Source organism: Mirounga leonina, unplaced genomic scaffold, assembly GCF_011800145.1.
Source record: "Mirounga leonina isolate KUSES-001 unplaced genomic scaffold, KU_Mleo_1.0 Mir_94, whole genome shotgun sequence".
NCBI lineage: Eukaryota > Metazoa > Chordata > Mammalia > Carnivora > Phocidae > Mirounga > Mirounga leonina.
In genome coordinates, this window is record NW_023270855.1 from 54,486,544 (window position 1) to 54,513,286 (window position 26,743).

At 49.3% G+C, this 26,743-nt stretch overlaps 1 protein-coding gene across 1 annotated transcript in view; it reads right to left on the minus strand.

The window, feature by feature from the left end:
- Window positions 1-10,999: 10,999 nt before the first annotated feature.
- The window catches only part of LOC118005683 (long-chain-fatty-acid--CoA ligase ACSBG2-like), a 57,665-nt gene continuing 41,921 nt past the window's right edge, over window positions 11,000-26,743 (minus strand). Inside the window, exons 7-15 of the mRNA XM_034997714.1 lie at window positions 24,605-24,754; window positions 20,367-20,543; window positions 18,297-18,478; window positions 17,929-18,162; window positions 15,614-15,831; window positions 13,700-13,839; window positions 13,303-13,549; window positions 11,925-12,033; window positions 11,000-11,074 (exon numbers count right to left, since the gene is read on the minus strand). Coding sequence (XP_034853605.1) covers window positions 11,960-12,033; window positions 13,303-13,549; window positions 13,700-13,839; window positions 15,614-15,831; window positions 17,929-18,162; window positions 18,297-18,478; window positions 20,367-20,543; window positions 24,605-24,754 — 1,422 coding nt within the window. The 3' untranslated portion in view covers window positions 11,000-11,074; window positions 11,925-11,959. The remainder of the gene's footprint in view (window positions 11,075-11,924; window positions 12,034-13,302; window positions 13,550-13,699; window positions 13,840-15,613; window positions 15,832-17,928; window positions 18,163-18,296; window positions 18,479-20,366; window positions 20,544-24,604; window positions 24,755-26,743) is intronic.

Below are 26,743 nucleotides of genomic sequence, written 5' to 3' on the forward strand. Positions count from 1 at the left end.
TGAGTGGCTCAGTCGTTAAGCGTCTGCCTTCGGCTCAGGTCATGATCCCAGGGTCCTGGGATCGAGCCCCGCATCGGGCTCCCTGCTCCGCAGGAAGCCTGCTTCTCCCTCTCCCACTCCCCTGCTTGTGTTCCCTCTCTCGCTGTGTCTCTCTCTGTCAAATAAATAAATAAATAAAATCTTAAAAAAAAAAAAAAAAGGAAGGCCGTGCTGACACCTGCTACAATGTGGATGAACCTCGAGGACATTGTGCTCAGTGACATAAGCCAGACACAAAAGGACAAATCCTGTCTGATCCCACTCATGGGAGGTACTTGAAGTAGTCGGCCTCATAGACACAGAAAGTAGATTGGTGGTTGCTGGAGTGGTTGCCGAGGTTCCAAGTCTTGACTGATTTGGGAGTGAGTCATGTGAGGGGGAATACCAGGTGGTTTCTGGGGCCAGCCATGGGAGCCTCAGCTTCCTTCTTTGGCCAGCAGTCTCCTGAATCAGCAGCTTCTTGGGCATATGCAGTTTCCCCGAGCAGAGCAGGGGCAGCGTGAGTCCACCATCAGCCACTGTTGAGATGAGGAGCCTTCTCGACCGGGGAACTAGGAGTTGTTCCTGAGCATGCTCTTCCAGCCCTATGAGCGATTCCCTCTACCCTCCAGCTCTTCGGAGCTATCATTGACAAAGCATAAAATTCACCCATTGTAAGAGTCCAGTACAATGATTTTTTTTTAATTTTAATTATTTTTTTTAAGATTTTATTTATTTGCGAGAGAGACAATGAGAGACAGAGAGCATGAGAGGGAGGAGGGTCAGAGGGAGAAGCAGACTCCCTGCCGAGCAGGGAGCCCGATGTGGGACTCGATCCCAGGACTCCAGGATCATGACCTGAGCCGAAGGCAGTCGCTTAACCAACTGAGCCACCCAGGCGCCCCAAGACTAAATGATGTTTTTTTTTTTTTTTTAAAGATTTTATTTATTTATTTGAGAGAGAGCACATGAGAGAGGGGAGGGTCAGAGGGAGAAGCAGACTCCCTGCCGAGCAGGGAGCCCGATGCGGGACTCGATCCCAGGACTCCAGGATCATGACCTGAGCCGAAGGCAGTCGCTTAACCAACTGAGCCACCCAGGCGCCCCCAGTACAATGATTTTTAATAAAAGTCATACAACTGTGAAGCCATCACCATAATCACCCTGAAAAGTTCCCATGTGCCTGTGTGAGACTGACCATGCTCCTCACACCAGCCTCGGGCAACTACGGATCTGCTGTCCCCATCGTTTTGCCTTTATTAGAAATGTCATATAAACGGAGTAATACAATGTGTAGTCTTTTGTGTCTGACTCCTTCCATGCAGCATAAGTTCATCTGCATGTCTCAGTTGTTCATGCATTTTTGTGGTTGAGTAGTGTCCCATTATTTGGATGGTACTGTGCTTTTGTTTATTGATTCTTCAGTTGGTGGACATTGGGATTTTCTCCTAGCATTTGGTGATTATGAATAATGCTGCTATGAACATTTGTGGACAAGCTTTTGTGTCATTTCTCTTTGGAGAAATGCTGAATTGTTGGGTCATATAGTAACTCCATGTTTAACATTTCAAGAAACTTTCTAAGCTGCTTTTCAAAGTGGCCATGCTATTTTGCATTCCCACCGGCGATGGATACGGGGTCTCCTTTCTCCAGATCCTCGCTGACACTCGGTATTATCAGATTTAAAATTTTTAGCCATCCTGGATAGTGTAAAAGTGCTATCTCCTTGTAGTTTTGACTTGTATTTCCCTGATGATTAGTGATATTAAGCATCTTTTCACATGCTTGGTGACCATTTGTCTTTAGAGAAATACCCAATCAAATCCTTTGCCCGTTTCTAAATTTAGCCATTTGTCTTTTTATTGTTGAGTTGTAAGCGTTCTTTACATATTCTGGTTACAAGTCCCTTAGCAGATACATGATTTTTTCAGAGTTTATTTATTTGAGAGCAAGAGAGAGGAAAGCACACAGAGGGAGAAGAAGCAGACTCCCTACTGAGCAAGGAGCCCAATGTGGGACTCAATCCCAGGACCCTGGGATCATGACCTGAGCCGAAGGCAGATGCTTAACCGACTGAGCAACCCAGGCGCCCCATAGATACATGATTCTTAAATACTTCTGTCTTTTCAGTTTCAAGGTTGACATTTACTTGACAGTATGTTTTGAAGGGCAAGAGTTTTTAATTTCGGTGAAGTCCAGTTGTGTCATTTCTCTTTTATGGTGTGTGCTTTGCTATCACGTCTAAGAAATCTTTACCTAATCCAAGGTAAAATTTGGATTTTCTCTTTCTTTACCCTAAAGTTTTGTAATTTGGCTTTTGTATTTAGGTATATGATACATTTTGAGTTAGTTTTTGTGTGTGGCATGAGGTGAAGGTCTGTGTTCTCTTGTTTTGTTTGTTTGTTTGTTTTTTAGATTTTTTATTTTTATTTATTTGAGAGAGAGAGACACAGAGAGAGAGGGAACACAAGCAGAGGGAGTGAGAGAGGGAGAAGCAGGCTCCCGGCAGAGCAGGGAGCCCGATGCGGGGCTTGATCCCAGGACCCTGGGATCATGACCTGAGCTGAAGGCAGATGCCTAACGACTGAGCCACCCAGGCGCCCCTGTTTTGTTTGTTTTTGGCATATTGTTCCAGCATTATTTATTGCAAAGACTGTCCTTTCCCCCATTGAACAGCTGTGGCACATTTATCAAAAACTAGTTGGCCATAAATGTGAGCTTTCATTTCTGCACTCTCTGTCTGATTGATCTTATACCACACTGTCTTGGTCAATAGCTTTATGGAAAGTTGTGAAGACGAAAAGTCCTGCATCTTTGTTCTTTTATTAAAGGCAAGGATCTGGTGGATGGAGGGACAGTAAGAGTAAGTCGCTATGGGAGACACGGGGATTACAAGGACTCTGAACAGGCAGGCTACTCATGGCAGCATGGGAGGGCTTATGAAAAACAGGCTCCGAGTTCAAATTCTTATCTCAAAGCATGTGCAGAGAATCCGTACTATGGCTGCTTTCAGTGATTTCTTCTGCCAGCTGTAGGTTGCTGAATTATAACGTGGTGTGAATTCACAGCCTCTCCAGATCTTTGCATGAAAGGTAGGGCATTATTTGAGTTAACGGTACCCTGAGAATGGAAATACTGGAATGGTGTAATTTGGGAGGAAGACTATACGATTTTGAGTGCCCTGAACTTTTATTTATTTAATTTAATTTAATTAACTTATTTATTTTTCAAGTTTTTATTTAAATTCTAGTAAGTTCACATGTGGTGTAGTTTTGGTTTCAGGAGTAGAATTCAGTGATTTATCACTTACATGGAATACCCAGTGCTCATCACATCATGTGCCCTCCTTAATGCCCATCACCCATTTAGCTCAGCCCCCCACCTACCTCCCCTCTAGCAACCCTCTGTTTGTTCTCCATGGGTAAGAGTCTCTTATGGTTTGCCTCCCTCTCTCCTTCTCTTTTTTTTCCCCCTTCCCCACACGTTCATCTGTTCTGTTTCTTAAATTAAACAAATGAGTGAAATCATATGGTATTTGTCTTTCTCTGACTGGCTTGTTTCTCCTAACATAATACATTTTAGCACCATCCATGTCCTTGCAAATAACAAGATTTCATTCTTTCTGATGGATGAGTAATATTCCATTACACACACACACACACACACACACCACATCTTCTTTATCCATTAATCTATCGGTGGATATTTGGGCTCTTTCCATAATTTGACTATTGTTGATAGTGCTGCTATAAACATTGGGATGCATGTGCCCCTTTGAATGACTGTTTTTTATCCTTTGGATAAATACCTAGTAGTGCAATTGCTGGGTCATAGGGTAGCTCTGTTTTTAACTTCTTGAGGAACCTCCATACTGTTTTCCAGAGTGGCTACACCAGTTTGCGTTCCCACCAACAGTGTAAGAGGGTTTCCCTTTCTCTGCATCCTCACCAACACTTGTTGTTTCCGGTCTTGTTAATTTTAGCCATTTTGACCAGTGTGAGGTGGTATCTCAGTGTGGTTTTTTTTTTTTTTTAAACATTTTATTTTTAAGATTTTTTTATTTGACAGAGAGAGACACAGCGAGAGAGGGAACACAAGCAGGGGGAGTGGGAGAGGGAGAAGCAGGCTTCCCGCTGAGCAGGGAGCCTGATGCGGGGCTCGATCCCAGGACCCTGAGATCATGACCTGAGCCGAAGGCAGACGATTAACGACTGAGCCACCCAGGCACCCCTCAGTGTGGTTTTGATTTGTATTTCCCCGATGCCAAGTGATGTTGAGCATCTTTTCATGTGTCTGTTGGCCATTTGCATGTCTTCTTTGCAGAAATGTCTGTTCATGTCTTCTGCCCATTTCTTAACTGGATTATTTGTTTTTTGGGGTGTTGAGTTTGATAAGTTCTTTTTTAAAAATTATTTTATTTATGGGCTCCTGGGTGGCTCAGTTGGTTAAGCGACTGCCTTCAGCTCAGGTCATGATCCTGGAGTCCTGGGATCGAGTCCCACATCGGGCTCCCTGCTCGGCAGGGAGTCTGCTTCTCCCTCTGACCCTCCTCCCTCTCATGCTCTCTATCTCTCATTCTCTCTCTCGCAAATAAATAAAATCTTAAAAAAAGAAATTAAAAAAAATATTTTATTTATTTGACAGAGAGAGAGAGAGATAGCGAGAGCAGGAACACAAGTAGGGGGAGTGGGAGAGGGAGAAGCAGGCTTCTCGCTGAGCAGGGAGCCTGATGCAGGGCTCGATCCCAGGACCCTGAGATCATGACCTGAGCCTAAGGCAGATGCTTAATGACTGAGCCACCCAGGCGCCCCGAGTTTGATAAGTTCTTTACAGATCTTGGATACTAGCCCTTTATCTGATATGTCATTTGCAAATACCTTCTCCCATTCCGTGGGTTGCCTTTTAGTTTTGTTGATTGTTTCCTTCTCTGTGCAGAAGCTTTGTATCTTGATGAAGTCCCAAAAGTTCATTTTCGCTTTTGTTTCCCTTGCCTTTAGAGATGTGTCCTGAAAGAGGTTGCTGTGGCCGATGTCGAAGAGGTTACTGCCTATGTTCTCCTCTAGGATTTTGATGGATTCCTGTCTCACATTTAGGTCTTTCATCCATTTTGAGTCTATTTTTGTGTGTGGTATAAGAAAATGGTCTAGTTTCATTCTTCTGCATGTGGCTGTCCAGTTTTCCCAGCACCGTTTGTTGAAGAGACTGTCTTTTTTCCACTGGATATTCTTTCCTGCTTTGTTGAAGATTAATTCACCATCTAGTTGTGGGTTCATTTCTGGGTTCTCTGTTCTGTTCCATTGACCTATGTGTCTGTTTTTGTGCCAATACCATGCTGTCTTGATGATCACAGCTTTGTAATAGAGCTGGAAGTCCGGAATTGTGATGCCGCCAGCTTTGCTTTTCTTTTTCAAGGTTGCTTTGGCTCTTTGGGGTCTTTTGTGGTTCCATACACATTTTGGGATTGTTTGTTCCACCTCTGTGAAAAATGCTGGTGGTATTTTGATAAGGGATTGCATTAAATGTGTAGATTGCTTTGGGTAGTGTAGACATTTTAACAGTGTTTGTTCTTCCAATCCATGAGCATGGGATGTTTTCTCATTTCTTTGTGTCCTCTTCAATTTCTTTCACAAGTGCTCTGTAGTTTTCAGAGTACTAGTGCCCTGAACTTTTAAATCCCACGCAGGCTCCCAGGCCAGGGGGGCAGAATAGAAGGCAGCTCTTCCTGCCCTCTAGAGGCAGTAACGTTGCCATAGAAGCCAGGAGCTCCCTCCTTGCCTCCACACCTACAATGGAGTCAAGTCTCAGAGTACTTCAGGAGGCCACGTACAAAGTCATACCTCGGAGATGAAGAATTGCAAACGACTTACAAGATTTGGCTCCTTTAGATTGGGCAGAAAATCCGGGTACTGTCTGTGGGATTGGATTCTGAGGGTGTTGCCCTAGCGAAGGAGAAATGAGTTTATCAGGATGTGCCGAGTGGAGATGGTAGATTTATCAGACTAGCCCAAGCAGTCGGGAGTCGCTCTGGCTGTTGGCATGGTTGATTAACTGAGAGCCGGACTCAGTGCTGGCCTTGGTGACTATAGCTGAGAGGCCAGAAGAATCCTGGGTGCAACAAAGAAGGAATCTGAAGAGACAGACCCTGTGCATGAGGCAGCGCATACAAGAGTCCTCACTGCATGGGGTTAGTGAACAGGTGGAAGCAAACTAAATGTTGAGTGATAGGGGAATGGGCGAGTGCCATGCAGAACCCCTACTCTGGAACACTGTGCAGTAGTTAAAGCAAGTGGGGTGGCTGTATTCGTCTTTACAGGTAAAGGTGTCTATAGCATATTTTTTAAGTGGGAGAAAAATCAGGTATATGTCTTTTAATATGCCCTTTAAATAACTTATTTTGAAATAATAAATTTGAAGGTCATAGGAGAGTTTCCAAAACAGTACAAAGAGTGCTCTATCCTGTTTATGAAGATCATTTCCTCCATCATCCACTGCCCCCGCCAGATTATCATTAGTCTTTTTCTTTCTTTTTTTTAATTAAGATTTTTTTTTTTTAAAGATTTTATTTATTTATTTGAGAGAGAGAATGAGATAGAGAGCATGAGAGGGGGGAGGGTCAGAGAGAGAGAAGCAGACTCCCTGCTGAGCAGGGAGCCCGATGTGGGACTCGATCCCGGGACTCCGGGATCATGAACCAAGCCGAAGGCAGCCTCTTAACCAACTGAGCCACCCAGGTGCCCCAAGATTTGTTTATTTGAGAGAGAGAGGGAGCAGGGGGGAAGGGTGCAGAGGGAGAGAGAGAATCTCAAGCCGACTCCAGGCTAAGTGCTGAGCCTGACACAGGGCTCGATCTCACAACCCTGAGATCATGATCTGAGCCGAAACCCAAGAGTCGGACACTTAACTAACTGTGCCAGCCAGGTGCCCCTCATTAGTATTTTTCGAGAGTAACCTGCCGGCATTTCCCACAAACGTTCCAGTGTGCACCCCCCAAACAAGGACACTGTCTAAGCGTGTAAGCCCCCCGATCAGGACGTCACGATTACTGCATGACCGTCCAGTCTTCACACCCCATTCATAGTTTCTTAACTAATCCAGTAAGGTCTTCCTTTCTGGTCCAGGATACAACCCTGGATCGTGTGCACTTAGTTGTCAGGTCTCCTCAGACTCCCTTCAATCTGGAATGGGCCTTCACTTGCTCTGTCTTCCCTTACTGGCCAGTCTTGAAGAGCACGGGCCTTACATTCTGTAGATTGAGCCCCAGCTTGGGTTCACCTGCTGTTTCCTCTTGACCAGACTGGAACCATGCTTTTGTCCTATAAATGAGCCAACGAGGGCCCGGTGTAGCTGGCCCTGTGTTGTTTACTTCTTCACAACAGTTTGGGACCTGCTAGCTCAAAAGCCCTCTGGTGCCAAACCCCATTTTTTTCTTTAACTTGGGAAAAAAAGATGATTTTCCAGATCTCAAGGGTATGTTAAGTTATATTGATCATTATACACTATTGGAAGGGAAAGATGGTAGCAAACTTGGTTTCTTACACATCCAGTTTAAAATATATCTAAAGTGAGCATATTTTTAGCCATTTGGAGCCTGCCTGCTTTGTTTATCTCTTGAGACTGCACCCAGCATGCGCCATATAGAAGACAAACCCCAGAGCTATAACAGAGCGCAGGACACTGTGCCCTTTGGAGCTCTCTGGCCCAAAGACTCCCTGCCCAGCTGCTGACAATGTCACCTAGACAAATAAGCCCCCTTCCCGCCGGGGCGTGAGGGTGGGGCCTTGCCCTCCTCCCCTCCTGGGTGGTAGGCTCTGGGCTGTTGCTTCTGGGAAGGCTCATTCTGCGAGGGACTTCCCCTGCATGCTGCCCAAGTAAAACTGCCGTCACCTCGTCGTCACGCTCAGGCCCCCTAATCCCTGCGACTCACTACAGCTTTCTTGGAAAGAATATGACAGAAACCATGCTATGTTCCTTTTAGTGCAGTTATCAGGAGTTGATGAAAACCGTGACCACCTGGTCAAGTTGGTGTCTCTCAGGTTTCCCCACTTAAATTTATCTTTTCCTGCTGTTATAGTCGATCAGAATTTTCTGGGGAGGTATTATGAGATTATACCAATTATCTTCCCTAGCATCAAAGCTCCACCAGTGACCTTGGTATCCACTACCCGCTCCTGTTTGTCCTCCTGCATCGTGATTGCCAGACACAGACTTTCTCATCCCATCATTCCTTCTGCGGTATTCGGGACTTTGTCTTACAATAATGACAACCAGTTACTCAGTGGGCTGGAATCTGTTACTCTCATTATTTGCTTTGGTATGCACATTGCCCCCATGTGGCCAGTGGAAAGCCCTTCAGGGCTGGTTCCTCTGGCTCTTTGACAGGTATCACCTTTTTTTTTTTTTTTTTGAGCACTGTTTTACTTTCTGACACAAGCTATTCCAGGTTCCTCTTTTACAGTCCCTGTCTTAACCCTGGAATCAGACACTTCCCCAAACATGCCTGGTTCCTTTTAGCAGTAGGTGGGATTTAGAAACCAAGATCTGGGCACTCAGCGTGCCCACTGCGGCCGGGCCCTCAGAGCAGACAGAGATAGAAAACATACGTGTGTATGTATGTCTCTGTATGTATATGCCCACGACTGAGTGTGTACGTACACAGACGTAGGTAGATGTATTTATATATAACACACATCTATAGTTCTGTATCTGTAAATATATTATAAAACTATGAGTCTGTACAATACCTCCAATCCAAACGGAATACCTCATGGTTCTTTCTTTCTTTTTTTTTTTTATTATTTTATTTATTTATTTGAGAGAGAAGGAAAGAGAGCACAAGCTGAGGGAAGAGGCAGGGCAGAGGGAGAAGCAGGCTCCCCGCCGAGCAGGGAGCCCAATGCGGGGCTCGATCCCAGGACCCCGGGACCACGACCTGAGCCGAAGGCAGACGCTCAACGACTGAGCCACCCACGTGCCCCCTTCATGGTTCTTTCTAACCTTTTCCTAAATTTCTTCTCTGCCAGTGGAAACTTAGCTCCCACTTTTTAAAAATCTATTTACTTATTTGCTCAATGTCCAGCCTCCTGCCCACACTGTTCCTCTCCTCATCCTGTGAGCCCTGGGTTCCCCTCTGTTCCACAGCCTTGGCCTCTAAGCCTGCCCCCAGCTTCTTCATGCAGCCGCCCACCCTGCCCCCTCCCCATGTTCTCAACCACTGTGCTAACCTGCCCCTGCCTGGAAGAAAAAATGTCCTTTATATATTTTTATATGCAAAAATGAATTCTCCCCTCCCTACTACACACACACACACACACACACACAATTTTTTTCAATAGTGACATACATATATGTTTATAGTCAATCCTTGTTATTTGTGATATTTATGTTTATAAAAATGCTGTGAACACTGAGTTATTGAAAATAAGTGACCCATTGCTCTTAATAGAGTCAGGTGCTTGGCAGCCTCTGGTCACAATATTTTTATCAACTGATCGCTATCTAACCTTGTTTATGTGTGTTTTCTGTTCAGGGACACCTTATTGAATACACACGGTTGCTTCATTAGCATTGAACTAACGGCCAACAGCACTATCATTCACACCTGAATGAAGTTAATCTAACACCTATATATTTTTCCCTCCTGGGCTCATCATGGCCTTCTTGCACTCAGGAACACGAGACAGCATTTCAGCGTTAAACTTGGGGGCACTTTCGACAGTGCCATCACTCAACAAAAAATGCAAAAACATGACGCTAAATAGATCCTCAGAAGGACGTGCATTTACAGCATGAGCTGAAGCAAGAAGGCAGGCCAGCACTGTGTTTGACCTCAGCTGGGATTCAGATTTTTCACCGCTCTGTGCATGTCCACAGACGACCACAGATGTTCCAGGGGCATTGATTTGGGGTTACAAATAAGTGTTAGAGAGCAGGCAAACTTGCAAATACAGACTCTGGGAAAAAAATTAAAAGGAGGATAGACTGTATTTACATTAAAAAAAAAAAACCCTAAAAGCCTACCGGGTAGATAAGGAAGGGCATCAAAAATGACATTAGCCTTGTGCATTGCTTTAGTGTTTTTTTGCAAGGAGAATGTCTTCGTACATTTCCAATCTATTTATAATTTTATATTTTAAAAAGAAAAGGGGGCCTGGGGCGCCTGGGTGGCTCAGTTGGTTAAGCGACTGCCTTCGGCTCAGGTCATGATCCTGGAGTCCTGGGATCGAGTCCCGCATCGGGCTCCCTGCTCAGCAGGGAGTCTGCTTCTCCCTCTGACCCTCCCCCCCGTCTCATGTGCTCTCTCTCTCTCTCTCTCAAATAAATAAATAAAATCTTAAAAAAAAAAAAGAAAAGGGGGCCTGGACTGCCTCTGGGTATCTAGAGATAACCTTAAAAGACTGGAAATGTTCTTTCTCCTGTTCTCATAGGCTGTCCTCCTCTGGCCTGGGGAGTGTGCTTTCCACTGATCTTTCAGGAACCAGCACTATGGATTTGCCGTATCAGTGTTGGTCTGCCTGTGCATGGACTTTTGGATGAAAGAGGAACGAACTTCTGTCTTTAAGTTGCTGTTATTATGGGCCTTACGACAACAGCGAAACTCATCTGCACAGATGGGGTTTATCTAGAACCATAGCTGTTAACCAAGACTGATGGGGGCTTTGATGGAAACAGTTTACCTGTAATGAGGGCTTTTGGACCTCAGACGCAGCACGCCGTTTGCCTTCTCAGTGCCCCTTTCTCTGGGAAGGTGTGAGTCTTCAACAGCTGTTGAACAGGGGGTCTGTTTTTATACATTCCCACCCCCCTCCAGACACAGAAGGTCGAACTCACATAACTAGTCAGAATTTGAACCCAGAACTGATTTCAGAGCCTGAACTTCTCCACAAAGGACAAAATGTTTGAATCTGCGGCCAAAAATCAGGACATGGGATGCTGAAGTGCTTTATTATCAGAACTTGTTGGGAGAGTTTCCAAGTTGCTTCTAGGAAGACCAGTTGGTTTGGGGACCCACTTCTTCAAACTTGTGAAGGCTTTTCTTTCTGATATCTCAGTCAGTCCTCTGGGGAGAAAAAAAATCTAATTGGAACCCACAAGATGAGATCTTTCTTCCAAAACAAGCAGTTCTTTATAGACCTCCCCAAAAGCTTCCCTGGGATCATGTCTTGAAGGTTCATAGGAATTCAGAGATCTGTGATGATCCAGTACGACTGGGGTCCTTGTTAAAAAAAAGGGGGCAATATGGACACAGGCAGGGCATCTACAAGCCAAGGAGAGAGGCCTCAGAAGAAGCCAACCAGCCAGTACCTTGCTCTTGGACTTGCAGAAAATAAAGTCCTGTGGTGGAAGCGGGTGAATCTGTGGTACTTTGTAGCTGCAGCCCTAGCAAGCTAATGTGGGTGAGTTGGCTGGGGGCCTCAGAAGACAATGATTTAACCACAAAAGGATTACCAGGGGCCTTTGGGACAACTGAAAATTTATTCTACTATCCACCTGCTCTTGCATCTAGCTGGATTCCCCCAAACCTATCAGTGACCCTGAGTTAGGGGGACTCCTCTGGATGAGACTTGGGGAGAGGAGAGGAACAGGGGTGGGTGGGTGGGAGTTGTTCAGATCCCCATCCCTTGCCCTCTGTGATGGGCCAACACGCCTCATTCCTTGGGTCCCTGGCAAGTAGCACTTTTCCCCACCGAAGTGTCTGACAAAGGCCTGCTCCAGAGAAGCTACAGTATACCATGTGGGCATTTTTCTGGTAGAGAAAGCATGAGTTGAGACCAGGCCTAGAATCCCTGGCAACCAAATGTGCATTTGTGTGCAGTCTCTGCAGCTCTGCTCACAGACCCGCCTGCCACACAGGGGAGACCACCTCTGTTGGACTCGTTCAAGGCCCGGCCCAGCAAAGCCAATCTCACCGTTGGGACAGCCAAGAGCAGCTCCACCAGGGAAGTCAGTGGTAGAATTTTTCAATTTGCTTTTTGTATTTCTGGGTGACAAAATGTCTCCGAATCTTTGTCGCCGGACCTATCGAGAAAGAAGAGACCAGTTCAGATGTGGGGATGAAATAAAAGTCCACGTGTCCCGTGTGTGGGCAACAGGGTCCCGTGACTGGGGCAGCCCGGGGCTGGCTGGGGCTGGCTCTGCCATCGACTTCGTGGGTGCACTGCCTTCACCATCAGTGTGGGGATGATGGAACCCTCCCCTCGCCCCGGGCTGTGGGGTGAGGACTGTGTGAGCCGGCAGGCAGACAGCATGCCAAACTCTGTGCCTCATGTGGACAGTGCACCCCACAAAGGGGGCACACCACCCCCTGATTTTACAGGTGAGGAAACGGGCTCAGAGAGGGCCAGTTGCTCTGAGCTGACCCAGAACGTGCAGGCAGGGGCAAGACTTGAACTCAGGCCCTGATCCATGCCCCAGGCTGCTCACAGGATCTGGGTCACCATGGGGTTCAGGCTTCCCCAGCTGTGTCCTGAGCAGCCCCACGAGGACTGCATTTTCAACTTGTGGTTGAAAGAACCAAGGATCGGAGGGACAAGTCGACTTGGAGGGGACAGGATTTGAGCCCAAGTTGTTGGAGGCTGTGTGCTTGCCGCCACTCTTAACTGCAATCCATGCCATCAGATTACAGCTGAGTGCAGAGAGCAAGCCCCAGAAAGGACATTGAGGGAAAGCAAGACCCCCACCCACCCTGGAGTGAGCCCTCCCCTCATGGGGCAGACAGACAAAGATCAGTTAATACGTAGGGTAATTTCAGACTATGATGTGTTATGGGGCAAGATGGCGGCAGTATAGGAGGTGGGATGGTGAGCTGCAGGGCTGCTCTCTTAAGGGCAATGGTGAGTCGCATTAGCCAGGATGGGCAGAGAAGGCCACTTGAGGAAGTGGCCTTTAGGGTGAGAAGGAGCCAAAGAATTGAGGGGGGAGGGCATTCCAGGCAAAGGGAGCAGCAGGTGCAAAGGCCTGAGGCGGAGCTGTGCCTGGAGAGTTGTAAGAACAGCACAGAAGCCTGTGGAGTTGGGGCAGAGTAAGTGAAAAGGAGAGGTCAACAGGAGAAAGATCATGCAGAGCCATAGTGAGGATTTTGGCTTTTATTCCTAGAGCAGGGGATGTGCTGCCCTGGGGAGAAGGGACGTGTGTGTGTGGGGGCGGGGGAGCTGTGCACCAATGAGCTGGAAGTGGACCCTCAGACCCCCAGAAAAGGGCACATCTCCTCAGTTCCCATGTGGCCCTGGACACTAGCAAGGGACCAGCCTCCAAGTGCCAAGGCCACCTGCTCTCCAGGCTGCTCACCCATCTCTCCATTTTGGACAGAAAAGTCCTTCTCCAGGATGACCCACTTATGGATCCTCTGCGCATTGGAAATGGCTTCCTGATTCACAGCATCTATGCCTTGCTGGATGGCCCTATAGACCAGGGGGTCCTGCAGCTCCAAAATCTCAGAGACGGTGGACACATGGCTTCCCAGGTTCCGGCAGAAGTGGATGGCCTCCAAGCTTAACTTGTCCAGTGGCTCTCCGTTCATCTCGTCGACCTCACACTGCCCAAGACACCCTCGTCACCACACCCAATGACCACACACGCTCCCCGGCCACACCTGAGGACCAGGAAGTGGGTCTCGAACCCACAGGGGTGCACCCTCTGGACCCTGGGGCAGAGACCCCCCAGCAGGACAGCAAACCCTCCTTACCTTCAGCGTCAGCAGGATGCTCAGAAACTTTGCCCTATCTCCCACTAACAGGGCATTACTGATTATGGGAATCTTCTCTTTAACCAAGTTCTCAATGGGAATAGGGGCCACGTTCTCACCTCCGGCTGTGATAAGGATTTCTGGAACAAAGCATGGCTCAGTGAAGGTTCAACCGTGACAGTACAAAAGCCTTATCCCCTCAAGGATCAGAGGGGACAGATGCTGACACAGATGACTGCTCACTTAGAAAAACCCAGAAGCAGAGGAGGCCCCCTGCCCATGGCCAGAACTCCCACCATGCCCTTCTCCAAGCCACAGACCAAGCATCACTCTGCTCCTCCTCCCCTGTCTCCTTAAAATTCCCGTCAGATATCCAAAGTCCTATGCATCTCACTTGGACAGCACTGTATTAATCCTCTGCCTGTTTCTTGGTCCTCTGCACCCTGTTCCAAGCCCTCAAAAATCTTGCTTGGAAGATAGTGCAGTGCTTCTGGCCATGCCCCGTCTCTGTCTCCTGATTTTTCTACCACTTGGCAACCCCAGAAGAACCTTTAAGAGAATTGTGTCACTTTCCCCCCCAGCCTCTCAAATGCTCCAAGAGCTCCTCCTCCTACCCCAGATCTGTTCACTTGCTCTTTCATCTAAGGATGCTGGCTGCCTCCTATCCCATCCACCCAAACTCTCTGTGTCTTATCCCATGATCTTTCAACCATCCCTACTGTGGTGGGAAGGCAGTGGTAATTATATGATTGTGATGGACACCTGTGGTGGTGTCCGCCAGTGACTCAGGTATCCAGCCCTGCTGTTTGTTGGGGAACTCTTCCCTCCATCTCAAACGCTTGTGGTTTGGGCAAGGACTGCAAGGATGAGCATGTGACCAGGTCCGACCGGCCAGCACACTCCGTCTCTGCAGAGATTCATCTTGAGATGGGATCCAGTGAGATCCAGACCTAAAACTTTGGCTGTCCCTTGGTGGTTAGGGTGAGCCTGGGCTGTTGGCAGCCATCTTGTCACCAAATGGGAAAAGCCTCTCCAAGAACGGCCCCAACACCAAGGACAGCTCAGTAAGGGAAGGATAAAGCAATTCCTTTGATGTTAATTGGGCACCTGGGTCCAGCCGAGCCTGAAGTGAGACCTCTTGGACTTCTCCATTTTTGAGCCAATAGTTTCTCTTTTTCACTCACACCTATTTCAGAAGGCTTTTCTGTCACTTATCACGGAAAGGATACTAACCTAGCCCGCTTACTGAATAAGTTACTGCCTATGTCGGGCTCACTGCTGAATGCTCTGTCTACACGAGAGGTTGGCAAACTGCAGCCTGTAAATCAAATCCAACCTTCCATGGGTTTGTGTGGCCATGAGCTAGAAATGGTTTTTATATTTTTACATGGTTGGAAGGAAATCCCAAACATAATAGTATTTGGGACACGTGAGAATTATATGACATCAGTGTGGGCACATGGCCAGGTCCATTTGTCTATTAGGTGTCCATGGCTGCTTCTGTGCCACCCTGGCTGGGCTGAGCAGCAGTGACACGGACCGTATGTCCTGCAGATCCCCAAAATATTTACTCTCAGGCCCTCCGCAGGAAGAGTCGGCTATCCCTGTTCTATAGCATCTCATTGAATCCTTACTTGTTATAGTGCTGTGGATTATTATGCTCCCCGAGCTACAGGGGAGGAGACAGGTTTCAGGACTCGCGTGGGTATCTTCCCTAGGGCCCTTCTGCCGGGGGGCCAAATGCCGGGCCCAGGGGAAGAGCTGGATTCCCCGGAGGGCAGTGTCTCCGTGTATCTGTGTGGGGGCCCCCCGTGGAAGGTGGGGGGCCGGGAGCCTCAGTGCTGGTGCACCAGGCCCTTCAGCGTTCGGGGTGGGCCTGCCCGCAGGAAGCGCCTGAAGAGCCAGCCCCAGTACCTTTGATGCGGCCTGTGATGTAGAGGAAACCCTGGTTGTCCATGCGGCCCAGGTCCCCGGTGTGTAGCCAGCCTTCCTCATCGATGACCTCCGTGGTCTCGTCTTCCATTTCCAGATAGCCCATGAAGACGTGCCGACCCCAGATGCAGATCTCCCCGATGCCTTCCTTGCTCTGCTGGTACAGCATGTTCTTACAGCCAGCCATGATTCTGCCACAGCTGCCAGGGAGTGGGAGGGGGAAGCCAGGGCTCAGGAAGACAAGGTCACCCACCCAGGTCAGCCTGGGTCCGCAGCCTGGGCTCCCCCGCGGGATCTGCTGCTCTCACCCTCTCCAGGACCCGGTGGGCATGAGGAGGTGTACACGTAGTTCCAAGAAAAGGAAATACAAATGGGTTTGAAATGAATGCAAAGAGTTTTTTTCAACTTCACTCGTGACAAAAGGAACGTATGTGAAAGTTGTGTTGAGGTACCATTTTGTTTTACCAACTGGTTTAGCACCATGGATGGTGTGCGTGCAAAGTGTTTGTTTTGGCGTTGTTTGTGGTGACCCATGATGGAGAATAAGCCATAAGTATCACCAGTAAGAGGACCAGTTAAGTAAATGATGGTGCGTGCACCCAGGGGGACACACTGCTGCTTTTAAAGGTGGGGCAGGCGCTTCCTATAGGGAACATTCTCTACAAGATAGGAATCTCTCGCCAGCCAAATGCATTTGATTCCTGAGCTTGGATGATGTGAATCAAGACCGATTGGAAGTTCGTATTACGAACCCGGATAATGAAGGACACGGGGTTATCTGACCTCATTTGGTTCCCGAGCTCCAGAGAGCAAGTAATAGTTCAGAGAGGATGAGTTCTGTGTTCATTTTAACATGGAAAACGCTTTTGTTGGGGAGAAAAGCATGTATGTCCATGCACCGCTTATGCCCCCTTAGCTCAAGAGCAATGGTGTGGTGGTTTGGCCTCTGGGAGGGTGTTAGGGGTTGAGTTGTGGCCCTCCCTCCCATCATATATGGTACTGCGAATCCCCAGCACCTCAGAATGTGACCAGATCTGGAAACAGGATCATTGCAGATATAATGAGTTAAATTAAGATGAGGTCATACTGGAGAAGGGTAGCCCCAAATCCAGGCTGCCTGGTGTCCTTACAAAAAGGGGAAGTTTTTATTTCAGACACACACACGGGGAGAACCACGTGAAGATGAAGGCGGAGATACGGGGGATGCGTCTACAAGGCCAGGAACACCAGAGATGGCCAGCAACGGCCACACGCCAGGGGAGAACTCGGGACAGATTCTCCCTCACCCTCTCATTGAACCAGCCTGCCCACACCTTGATCTCGGACCTGTGTTCTCCAGAATTGTAAGAAAAATTTTTTTGTTTAAGTTTTGGGGAACTTTGTTAGGGTGGCCTTAGCAGGCTCCCTGGAGGTTTGGGGTGGGAGGGAGGACGCTTTTCACTCTGTCATTTTATGCCTTCTGAGTTTTTGGACATGGACATGTATTCCTCGTTGAAAAACACTATTTAAAGTTGGAGGCTGGAGCTTATACCTTTCCTCCAGGGTTGGAGCAAGGTCACTTCTCTTTAGGAATTCTTTGGTTTTGGAAAAACTGCAGTGGGCATTTGGGTTATGCAAAAAATAGACCTCAGATGGGATGATGGAGTGGGGACGGGGGGACGCTGAGGTGTAAATCTCCCCCACAAGGCAAAGTAAAAGGCAGGAGATGGTTTTGCCATATTAGGAAGACTGAACTTAGTTTTCGCCAAGTTCAAAGGCGGTTGGAACCTGACCAAGCATGAGAGGAGAGCTGGACTTGGAATGTGCCAGCAGGGAGGGGGTCAGGGAGAGACAGTGGGAGGCCCTGTGGCTGTCAGACCCAAAGAGTGGAGCTCGTCTTTGGTATTCTTCCTGCTTCTGTGTCACTGGGCTCACTGCTTGCAGCCTGGAGCCAGGTGAGTTTGGGAGAAAGCTAGAAAGGGCCCGTGAATGTGTTTCAGATGGAGCATGGTGGAGATGAAGGGTCTCAGGAGGTGAACCTGGGGTAGGTGAGCCTGGGGGGGCCATCTGGAGGCAAAACTCACAGGTGACAATTGGGGAGACCCTGGAACATTCTAAGAGCCCTTGTCCATGGGCTCTTGGACAAATGGGGGCTTCCCTCGTTGTGAAGATTTAGGGCTTGGAGGCTGGAGAACAGGGGTCATTCTGGAGACTCAGGTCAGGCTTCACCTTAGCCCCGTGACTCGCCCACCCTCCCACCTTAAACCCCAGTACCCCATGTTGCTGGAGGGCTGGGGGTCTTTCCAGGAGGCTGGTACCTGTGAATCTTATAGTTATTCTGGCTGGGTATGGTGTGGGGTCCTGTGCTTTCAGTCATCCCATATATCTCGCTTATCGGCAAGTCCAGGCTTAGGAAGAACTCAGACGTCTCTTGGTCAAGAGGCGCAGCCCCGCTGATAGAAAAGTGGCAGTAATCAAGGCCAAGGTCACTCCTGACTTTGCTGAACACGAGGGCCTTCGCCATGCGGTAGCTCACGGGAGTGTCATGTATCCTGTGAAAAAGAATGCCAAGGGCAGCTCAGCAACCATGGAGCTGAACGGGGGTTGGTGGGCACCAGCTGGAGAAGGCTGAGCCCCCTTCCCCATGGCCCTCTCCCTGCCTATCCCCGCTGGACCCTCCACCTACCCCGACGTCCTTTTTGTATTGACCTTTAAGCCAATAACTCTTCCCCATGAAAACACCTTCTTCCTCAAGCTTGAGAATTTGATACCATTTTCTTTGATCATCTCCTGCATCTTCTCCCAAATTCGGGGTACCCCCAAGAAGGTGGTAGGCTTTACTTCCTGCAGAGTGTTGATCAGGGTACCCTGCAAGGGACCGAGCTGGGTTAGTCACACCTGTACCCTGCCTGGAACCCAGATGTCCATCTCTCCCCAGCCTGCCAGCTCAGCCCCGGAGAAGCTTCTCTCGGCTGATGGGACCAGGGCGAGCGCCCCACCCAAGGGAGCCAACCCGCTGGTGGGCTGGTGGCCAATCAGATTTCACTCTCTGGGTGAAATCTAGGGATTTGGTGGAGAACACCCAACTGGTAAGAAAGGCTGACCCAAGGACGCAGTGGACTATTGCACAACTGTTAAAAAGGATGTAAGATTTGTTCCCAGACAGATCTGTAGGTTCAGTGCAATCCCTTTCAAAATCCAGGCAGACTTTTCCATGGATTGACAAGGCCATCTCAACATTTATATGGAAATGCGGAGGACCTAGAATGACCCAAGCAGTTTTGGAAGAGAAGAACAAAGTGGGAAGAATTACTATCCGATTTTGAAATTTATTCTAAAATAGGGTGATTGGCCATCCTGGTTTGCTCAGAACCCGGGGAGTTCCTAGAAGGTGGGATTTTCAGTCATAAAACTGGGAATGTCTCAGGCAAACCAGGGCAAGGTGGGCATCGTGCCAGCAAGCCAGAGAAGTCCCACCAGTGCGGTTTGGATGTAAGGCTTGACATACGGTTCAACGGGACAGAATAGAAAATCCAAACATGAATCTCTACATTTATGAGCAATTCACAGTCAGTGAGAGTGCCCATGAAACTCAGCGGAGGGAAGGCTAGTCCTGTCCTGAAAAATAAAAGCAAGAACTCTGTTTAGTGTCTTCTCACTACAGGCAAAAGTGAACTCAGGATGGAGCCCAGACCCAGGCGTGAGAGCTAAAACCAGAGGCTCTGTGGGGCACATGACAGAGACCTCTGTGGCCCCGGGGCGGACAAGGGCCTCTTGCATATGGCACCACACTCATGAAAGAAAAGAGAAAGACTTCATCAGAGTTAAAAATGAAAAGACACGCCACTGGGAGAAGGTGTTGGCAAACGGATATTTGGTCAAGAGCAACCATAAGAAGAGATGCAGCCACATTGTGAAATGAACAAAAGGTTGGCACAAACACTTTTCTCCCAAAGAAGGTCAACAGCCGGCCACCAAGCCCATGAGGAGGCGCTCGCCACCGTTCGTCATGAGGGGTGGTGCCTCCCACCCACTTTGAGAAGCAGTGGCGTGGGCAGCAGCCCCGTGTCAATGAAGATGGGGAGGAGCTGGGCCTCTTACAGGCTCTGGAGGGGGAGGGGGGCATGAAATGGGGCAGCCACTTTGGAAACAGTCTGGCAGTTTCTTAAAACGTTAAAAGATACCTTTATCACCCGCTGCGTGTTCTGTTGGTCGTTTGGAAACTGTTGATGGTTTTTGGAGATGATAAGGGTATGGGGGGGGGAACTTCTCAGTCCCGAAGGTGCGTGGGTGCATGTTACACAATCAGCCAGAGAAGAACGTATTTATCGAGTGGCTACAACATCCCAGACACTGAGCACTGGGGTGGAGTGGGGGGGTGGGGAGAGGGTCCAAGGAGATACTGAAGCAGAAAACAAAATGACAAGGAGGAGATGTGGTTAAGGGCCTTGAGATGGGTTTGGTTTTTGGAGCTTTTTGGGTGCTGGGAATGCTGACTTAAGAAAAAAAAAACAAAAAACCCCCCACACACATTCTGCTTTCAATACCAGTCACATCTTAGTTTTGGATTGTTCAGTGCACAATCCATACACCCATATGTGGATGCCCTGACTTGGGTAAAGATAAAAACTAAAAGCATGTGGTCAGCTGTTTTCATTGCTCCTAAATGGAGCATAAGATGAGGAGAGAGAAGGAACCCCTGGATCAAGGGGCTTAACGGAACTATCCACTGACCCCAGGCTGCCCTCAGCCTTACTTTGAGAGCATCTGATTGAGCAAAGTAGGTGAAAGCTCCGATCTTCATGGGTATCCAGATATCCATCATTTGAGCTGCAATGTGGCTGAGGGGAAGGTAGCTGACCACCACCTCCTGCTTTTCTGAGGCGCAAGACAGGCCACTGTTCCTTGCCACTGTGCTCGCTGTCCACGTGATCTAGAACACAAGTCAGGCTTATGATCCAGGGGGGCCCCCCCATCTCGTCCTCGCTGGAGGGCCATTTAAATGCAATTACTTAACAAACACTTACAACACACCTACTGTGTGCTGGGCCCTGCTCTCATGATTTCCAAACATGAAGTCATCACATGCTGGGTCGGTAACTACGATCCTTTATACTTTACAGATGGAGAAACAAAAGCCCAGAGTGGTTAACGAACTTGCCTAAGGCCAGGAGGAACTGTAAAAGGTAGTGGGCAGCTTTGGGGGTTGAACTGACCCCCTTGGATCCAACAACAGAGCCTAGAATCGCAACGTCTATATGCACAGTCAGAAATCTAACGGATTCAGTAAGTGGCCCAGGATCCAATCCTGGCTCCACCGTTTGCTAGCTCAGTGACTGTGGGCTCTTTGCTCACCTGTAAAATGGGCACAGGGGCTTCTCGGGTCCGACAAACCAAAAGGCCACCCATAATCCCATCACACAAACACCCAACAATTAGCATATGCATGTTTTTCCTTCTCCAGCACATGCCTCGATGTGTCGTTTTAGCAGCGGTATAATTTTGCAGTCTGTATTTCTCACTGATGTCATCCATCTTGGGCAAACGGTTACCTCATTAACCCAGCCACACAGGCCTCCACACTGTTCCTCTCACACACAAGGCATGGTCCTGCCTCAGGGCCTTTGCACAGGCTGTTGCCTCTGCTTGGACAATGCTCTTCCTCCAGCTTGCCCCGCGACTGAGTCTTTCTCGAAAGAACATTTCTGCTTGAATGCCATGCCACCTCCGAGAGGCTGTGTCACATCTCACAAACTGAAGTTGCCGTCGTCTAAGTCTCTAGGTGCCGTCGCCGCAACCCGCGTGGTTTTATTTGCTCGCTCCCTGTCTTTCCGAGGGCCCTGATTGGGCCTGTTTGGTTCAGTGCTGTGTCCCCAGCACGAAGTAGGGACTCGGACACGTTTTTGTTGACTGAGCGAGGAGACAGAAGGGCTATGTAAGTAGGGTGGAGTCTGCAAAGCACCGGCCCAGAGCGAGCCCTCGGGACCAGAGTCACTTCTCCCTCTGGGCCTCAGGAGGGAGGGATTTTACTTCTCTCCCCGTAGCCCTGTCACTGACAGCCAGTGCTCTGAGGCACCCAGCACCCGTTTGTTGAGGGAAGGGGCTTGGCGTGTGTAGACTGTGATGCATCCAGGGCTGTTGACGCTCCCGGGTTCGGGTCCTGGCTCGTGGACGTGGAGCACGTCATTTTCCCTCTCTGAGCCTCAGTTTCCCTGTCTGTGACCGGGGTTAGTGACACCTGACCTCCTGGCGAGGGGTTTAGCGAGGGTAAACAGGTGCCTAGCTCAGCGTGGCGCAAAGCGCCCTGGGAACGGGAGCAACTTTGAACTGTTGATGCGCGTGGAGAGTATTGGGCTGGCTTTGACTTCCTGTCTAAAGATGGTGGTGCCTTACAAACACGAACAGCCAGCCCTGCGTGGCTCACTGCGCGCCGGGCGTTCCTGCTTATGCTGCGGGGTCCCCGCGACGCCGCCCCCCGGAGCTGGAGTCTGCTGTCCTCTCCCTCCATGGGGCTGTTTTGAAGGTGTGAGCCTTCAAAAGAAGGAGCAGGAGTGACCCTGGGTAGCTTCAGACATCGAGCCTCCACCTTTGTCTCGGGGGTGCTCGCTCTGGGCGGGGGGCGGGGGCAGCCACCACATGAAGTTCCACAGCCCTGGAGCCCCCGCCCCGTGGGGGACCCTGGGCCACGTGAGACAGGTGAGTGCCGCCCTTCCGCTGGCCCAGCCCTGGCACCAGCTGGGATGGGAGAAACTCCCTGCTGAGCCCAGGCCTCTGCCTCAGCCCCAGACCCAGAAGTCACCCGCCCCCGGGCTTTAAGTCTTTGAGTCGTAGGACAGCTTCTTACGTGGCATCCATTAACTGACACAGGATGTGGGATCATTCACTCTGTGAGGCGGCTCTGAGAGGGCAGAAGCCATTCTCGTCTCCCATCTTACAGATGGGGAGACGGAGGCCCAGAGAAGATGAGGAACTTGTCCTAGGTCACGCGGCTGGCAGGTGGGAGAGCCGGGATTCGGAGCCAGGCAGCCTTGCTCCAGGGCATGTCCCCATCACCCTGACGGCAGGAGACTCTCTTACCGCCCATGAAGTCACTAGGAGGAGAGACGCCAGCCAGGGCAGGCTGAGGGTCTGATGAGATTCCTGTCATTCATTTACTCGCTCAGCAGATAGAAGCGGATAGCGTCCTCCTGCGCATCAGGTGCTGGAGACACGGCCGTGACGGGAGCGACAAGCCCTGTCCTTGAGGAGCTGATGTGCTCAAGAAACAGGTGACTCTACAATATTGTCACGGTGAGAAAAGCAGCAGCCAGAGGGGGTTTAGAAGCGAACAGAGTGGTTTGTTCTTGTTTGCCCTTTTAAACATGGGAGTCCAGGAGGGCTTCATGGAGGAGGTAACATGTGAGCGGGGATCTGAAGGAGGAGAAGCAACAAGCCGGGCGGCTCTCTGGCAAAGGGAGCATGCAGAGGGAACAGCCAGTGCAAAGGCTAGTGTGTCCGATAACTATTAATCCAGGCTGGGAGGAGAATCCTCGTTGAAAAGCCAGCGATCTTTCTGAAGGAAAACCACTGTTGCCAGTCGGGTGCATGTCCTGCCGGACACTTTCCTGCTCTTAAAATGCACGCATGTGCGCATTGCTTGCTGCCGCTTCTTAGTTTTTAATGAAAAGCATATTTTGCTGTGCGTATACTCCTCTGCAACTGACTTTAAAATGTTTGCATCGCATTGCCAGACAGTTTGACACATCAGCTGCGCAGAGCTACGGTGTCTTTAAAAATGTGCACTGTGAGGGGCACCCAGGGGGCTCAGCCGGTTACGCGTCCGACTCTCAGTTTCGGCTCAGGTCATCATCTCATGGGTGGTGAGATCGAGCCCTGCGTCGGGCTCCACGCTCAGCGGGGAGTCTGCTTGAGGTTCGCTCACGCTCTGCCCCTCCCCCCACTCTCTCAAATGAATCAATAAATCTTTTAAGAAAGAATGTGTGCCGTGAAACCAGCCTGCCTGCTTGGGTTCAGTCTCCAGCACGTTGCTCTCTCTGTGAGCGGGGCCAAGTTATAGAACCTCTCTGGACTCCAGTTTTTCCACCTGTAAAAGGAGCCTGGTAGAATCGGGAGGCTTGCCGTGAGGATTTACTAAGTGTAAAGCTCTCGGAACAGTGCCTGGCATGTACTGAGCTGTGACTGTCTCTCCTGCTCTTTTTTTTTGTTTTTAACAGCTTTATTGAGGTGTAACTGACATACAGAGAGTTTGACACCCCCTGACATTTGTCTCCACCCGTGAAACCATCACCAGCCTCCAGATAGTGAACATGATGTCACCCCTCTGTCATGCCTCCCTTTGCCACCCTCCCCCCACCCAGGCAGCTCCGGGTCTGCTTTCTGTCCCTACGGATAAGTTTGCATTTTTTAGAGTTTTATAGAAATGGGATCTTTTAGGATCTGTTCCCTTATTTTTCTATAACAGTGGTCTAAAGTACTATCACCTGTGGACTCCATCCAAACATATATATGTCTTTCCCAGACATGCAGCCCTTCTTGAGTAACCAAAACATCAACTTCTGCTTTACTTCCAAAACACAGAATGTATATTCTGCTCTTTCACCTGCTTGTTTTATTATTGAACACTGTTCTGTGCTCTCTACAAATATATTAACTCTTTATTTTCAAAGCAGCCCAGGGGCAGGGACTGTCCCATTTTACAGATGTGCAAATGGAGGTTTGGAGAGGTTAGGTGTCTGGCCCAAGAACACAAGGCAGGATTTGAACACAGGTCTGCTCTCAAGTCCCTAATCTCCGCCCCTGCACTGTGCTGCCCTCTTGGAAGTTTTTGCCTGACTCTCCGTGCTTTGCTGGCTAGGGAGCCATGGTGTGCCAGACCCCTGAACGCCACCCTGCCCACTGTGGGTCACGAATAGAAAGAGCCGGAGGGCCGCTGGCCCATGTGCAGGGACTCTGGGTGCTGCGAGGTTCATCACCATGGGCAGAGACAGCACTTACGTTGTCATGGCTAAGCATTACTCCCTTGGGATTGCCTAAGGTCCCAGAAGTGTAGATGATCATAGCGCACTGATTAGCCCTCTGGCTTTCCATGATCTCGTCCAGCTGGGAATCGGGGATGCTGTTGCCAAGTTCCATGAAATCATTCCACTGTGGAAAGAAAAGACAGGCAGAGGATGGGGACTTGGGAAGTGAGGGTAAGCCTCAACACGCCAGGAGTCCCCTTCCCTAGTCAGGTCTTGCACCATCAGCTTCTCTAAAGCATGATTGCCAGCAAGAGGGAAGGCTTAGGGTCACCAGTCCTGATACCTCTTACAAAAGCCTTAAAATGTTTGCTTCTCCTCCTTCACTTCCTGGCAGGCTACTGGGTCTGGACATGTGACCGCAGCTGGTCCAGTCATAGTGAAGGTCAGGGCTTTTGCTAGAAGTGCTGGGACTGGAATGAGTCATCTGGACATGAATGAGTCAAGATGTAGCCCCAGGAGTTGCCTGAGGTCACACAGCAAGTAAACAGGAACTAGCAGTCTAAACCAATATGGTCACACTCCGAAGCCTGTGCTCTTATTGACCTTCCAATACGACGCCTCAAAAGGAACTGTTGGGTTGTATGAACTGAGAATCACACAGGACCTGCGAAAATTCTACCACTGAGCCCCCAGCAAGTCTCTGGATGAGGGCAGTGCCCTGAATTCAAGATGGAGGGCACACAGCATCCTCCAGAAGTGGAACCGGGGTGATGCTGGCCCTGTGACATCAGGTCATGTCCGAGGGCATTTCTGGTTGGTTCAGCAGGGAGGGTGTTGCTGGCATCTAGTGGGTGGAGGCCAGGGGCGCCGCTCGGCATCCTGCAATGCACGTGACGGCCCCACAACAAAGAATTATCCACCCCAAATGTCCATCGCAATGAGGTTGAGAAATCCTACTCTAAGTAGTGTTGCTAACAAAGGAGTTCTTTTGAGGTATCCAAAAGACTTCAAAAAAGTCTTTGATTCTGATCAGTTTTCTTCCTTAATTATTCATCATCCTGGTTTTAATATTTGAGTGTTTTCTGGTAGGTACGAAAGCTGTCAAGGGTTTTGGTCGGCCAGAAAGGATCATGGGCACCTTTTGTCCCACCTGCATGGAGGGCAAACCAAATAAACTCTGTGACATTGCGGGACTTTTGATTTGAGTCGTGAGTTTGAGGGTCTCATCTCATGGACATTAACAGGAACTTGTCCTTGTCCCTCACAAGCCTTCCCTGGCTTCTGTGAGTTAATGCAGTGTATCCTTACACACAGAACCCCTATTCTGGCTAAAGTGGGTCTCTGTTGCTTGTACCGAAACATTTCCTGACTAAAACACCCTGAGGCAGGGGCGCCTGGGCGGCTCAGTTGGTTAAGCGTCTGCCTTCGGCTCAGGTCATGATCCCAGGGTCCTGGGATCGAGCCCCGCATCGGGCTCCCTGCTCAGTGGGAAGCCTGCTTCTCCCTCTCCCACTCCTCCTGCTTGTGTTCCCTCTCTCGCTGTGTCTCTGTCAAATAAATAAATAAATAAATAATATTTTAGGGGCGCCTGGGTGGCTCAGTCATTAAACATCTGCCTTTGGCTCAGGTCATGATCCTGGGGTCCTGGGATCGAGCCCCACATTGGGCTCTCCACTCAGCGGGGAGCCTGCTTCTCCCTCTTGTGTGCGCTCTCTCTCTCTCAAGTAAATAAATAAAAAATCTTTAAAAAATAAAAAATAGAACACCCTGAGGCAGAGTGCCTTTTCAAAACATGATTGTGACAGCATTTATGGTGTCACACACTCTTCAGTGGCCTTGCCCATCCTTCAGTAAGAGGCGGTCTAGGTCCCCACCCCAGACCCTCCATTTCCCAGCAGAGCTTCCGGTCAGCCTTGATGGGCACAGTATGTCGGAAGCGATGGTGTGTGATTTCCAAGAGTAGCTTGTTAAAGGCAAGACACCTTCCACCTGGCCTCTCTCTCTCTCTCTCTCTCTCTCGATGTTCTCTGTAGAGATCTGAGCCAGGAGTAAGTCCAGAGAGCTCGAGGTCACCATGCTGGAGAGGCCACAAAGAGGGAGGGACAGGAGGAGCCCCAGCCGCAGGGTCCGGACCAAAGTGAGGACTAGGGACTTAGCTTCCGGTGCAAAATTC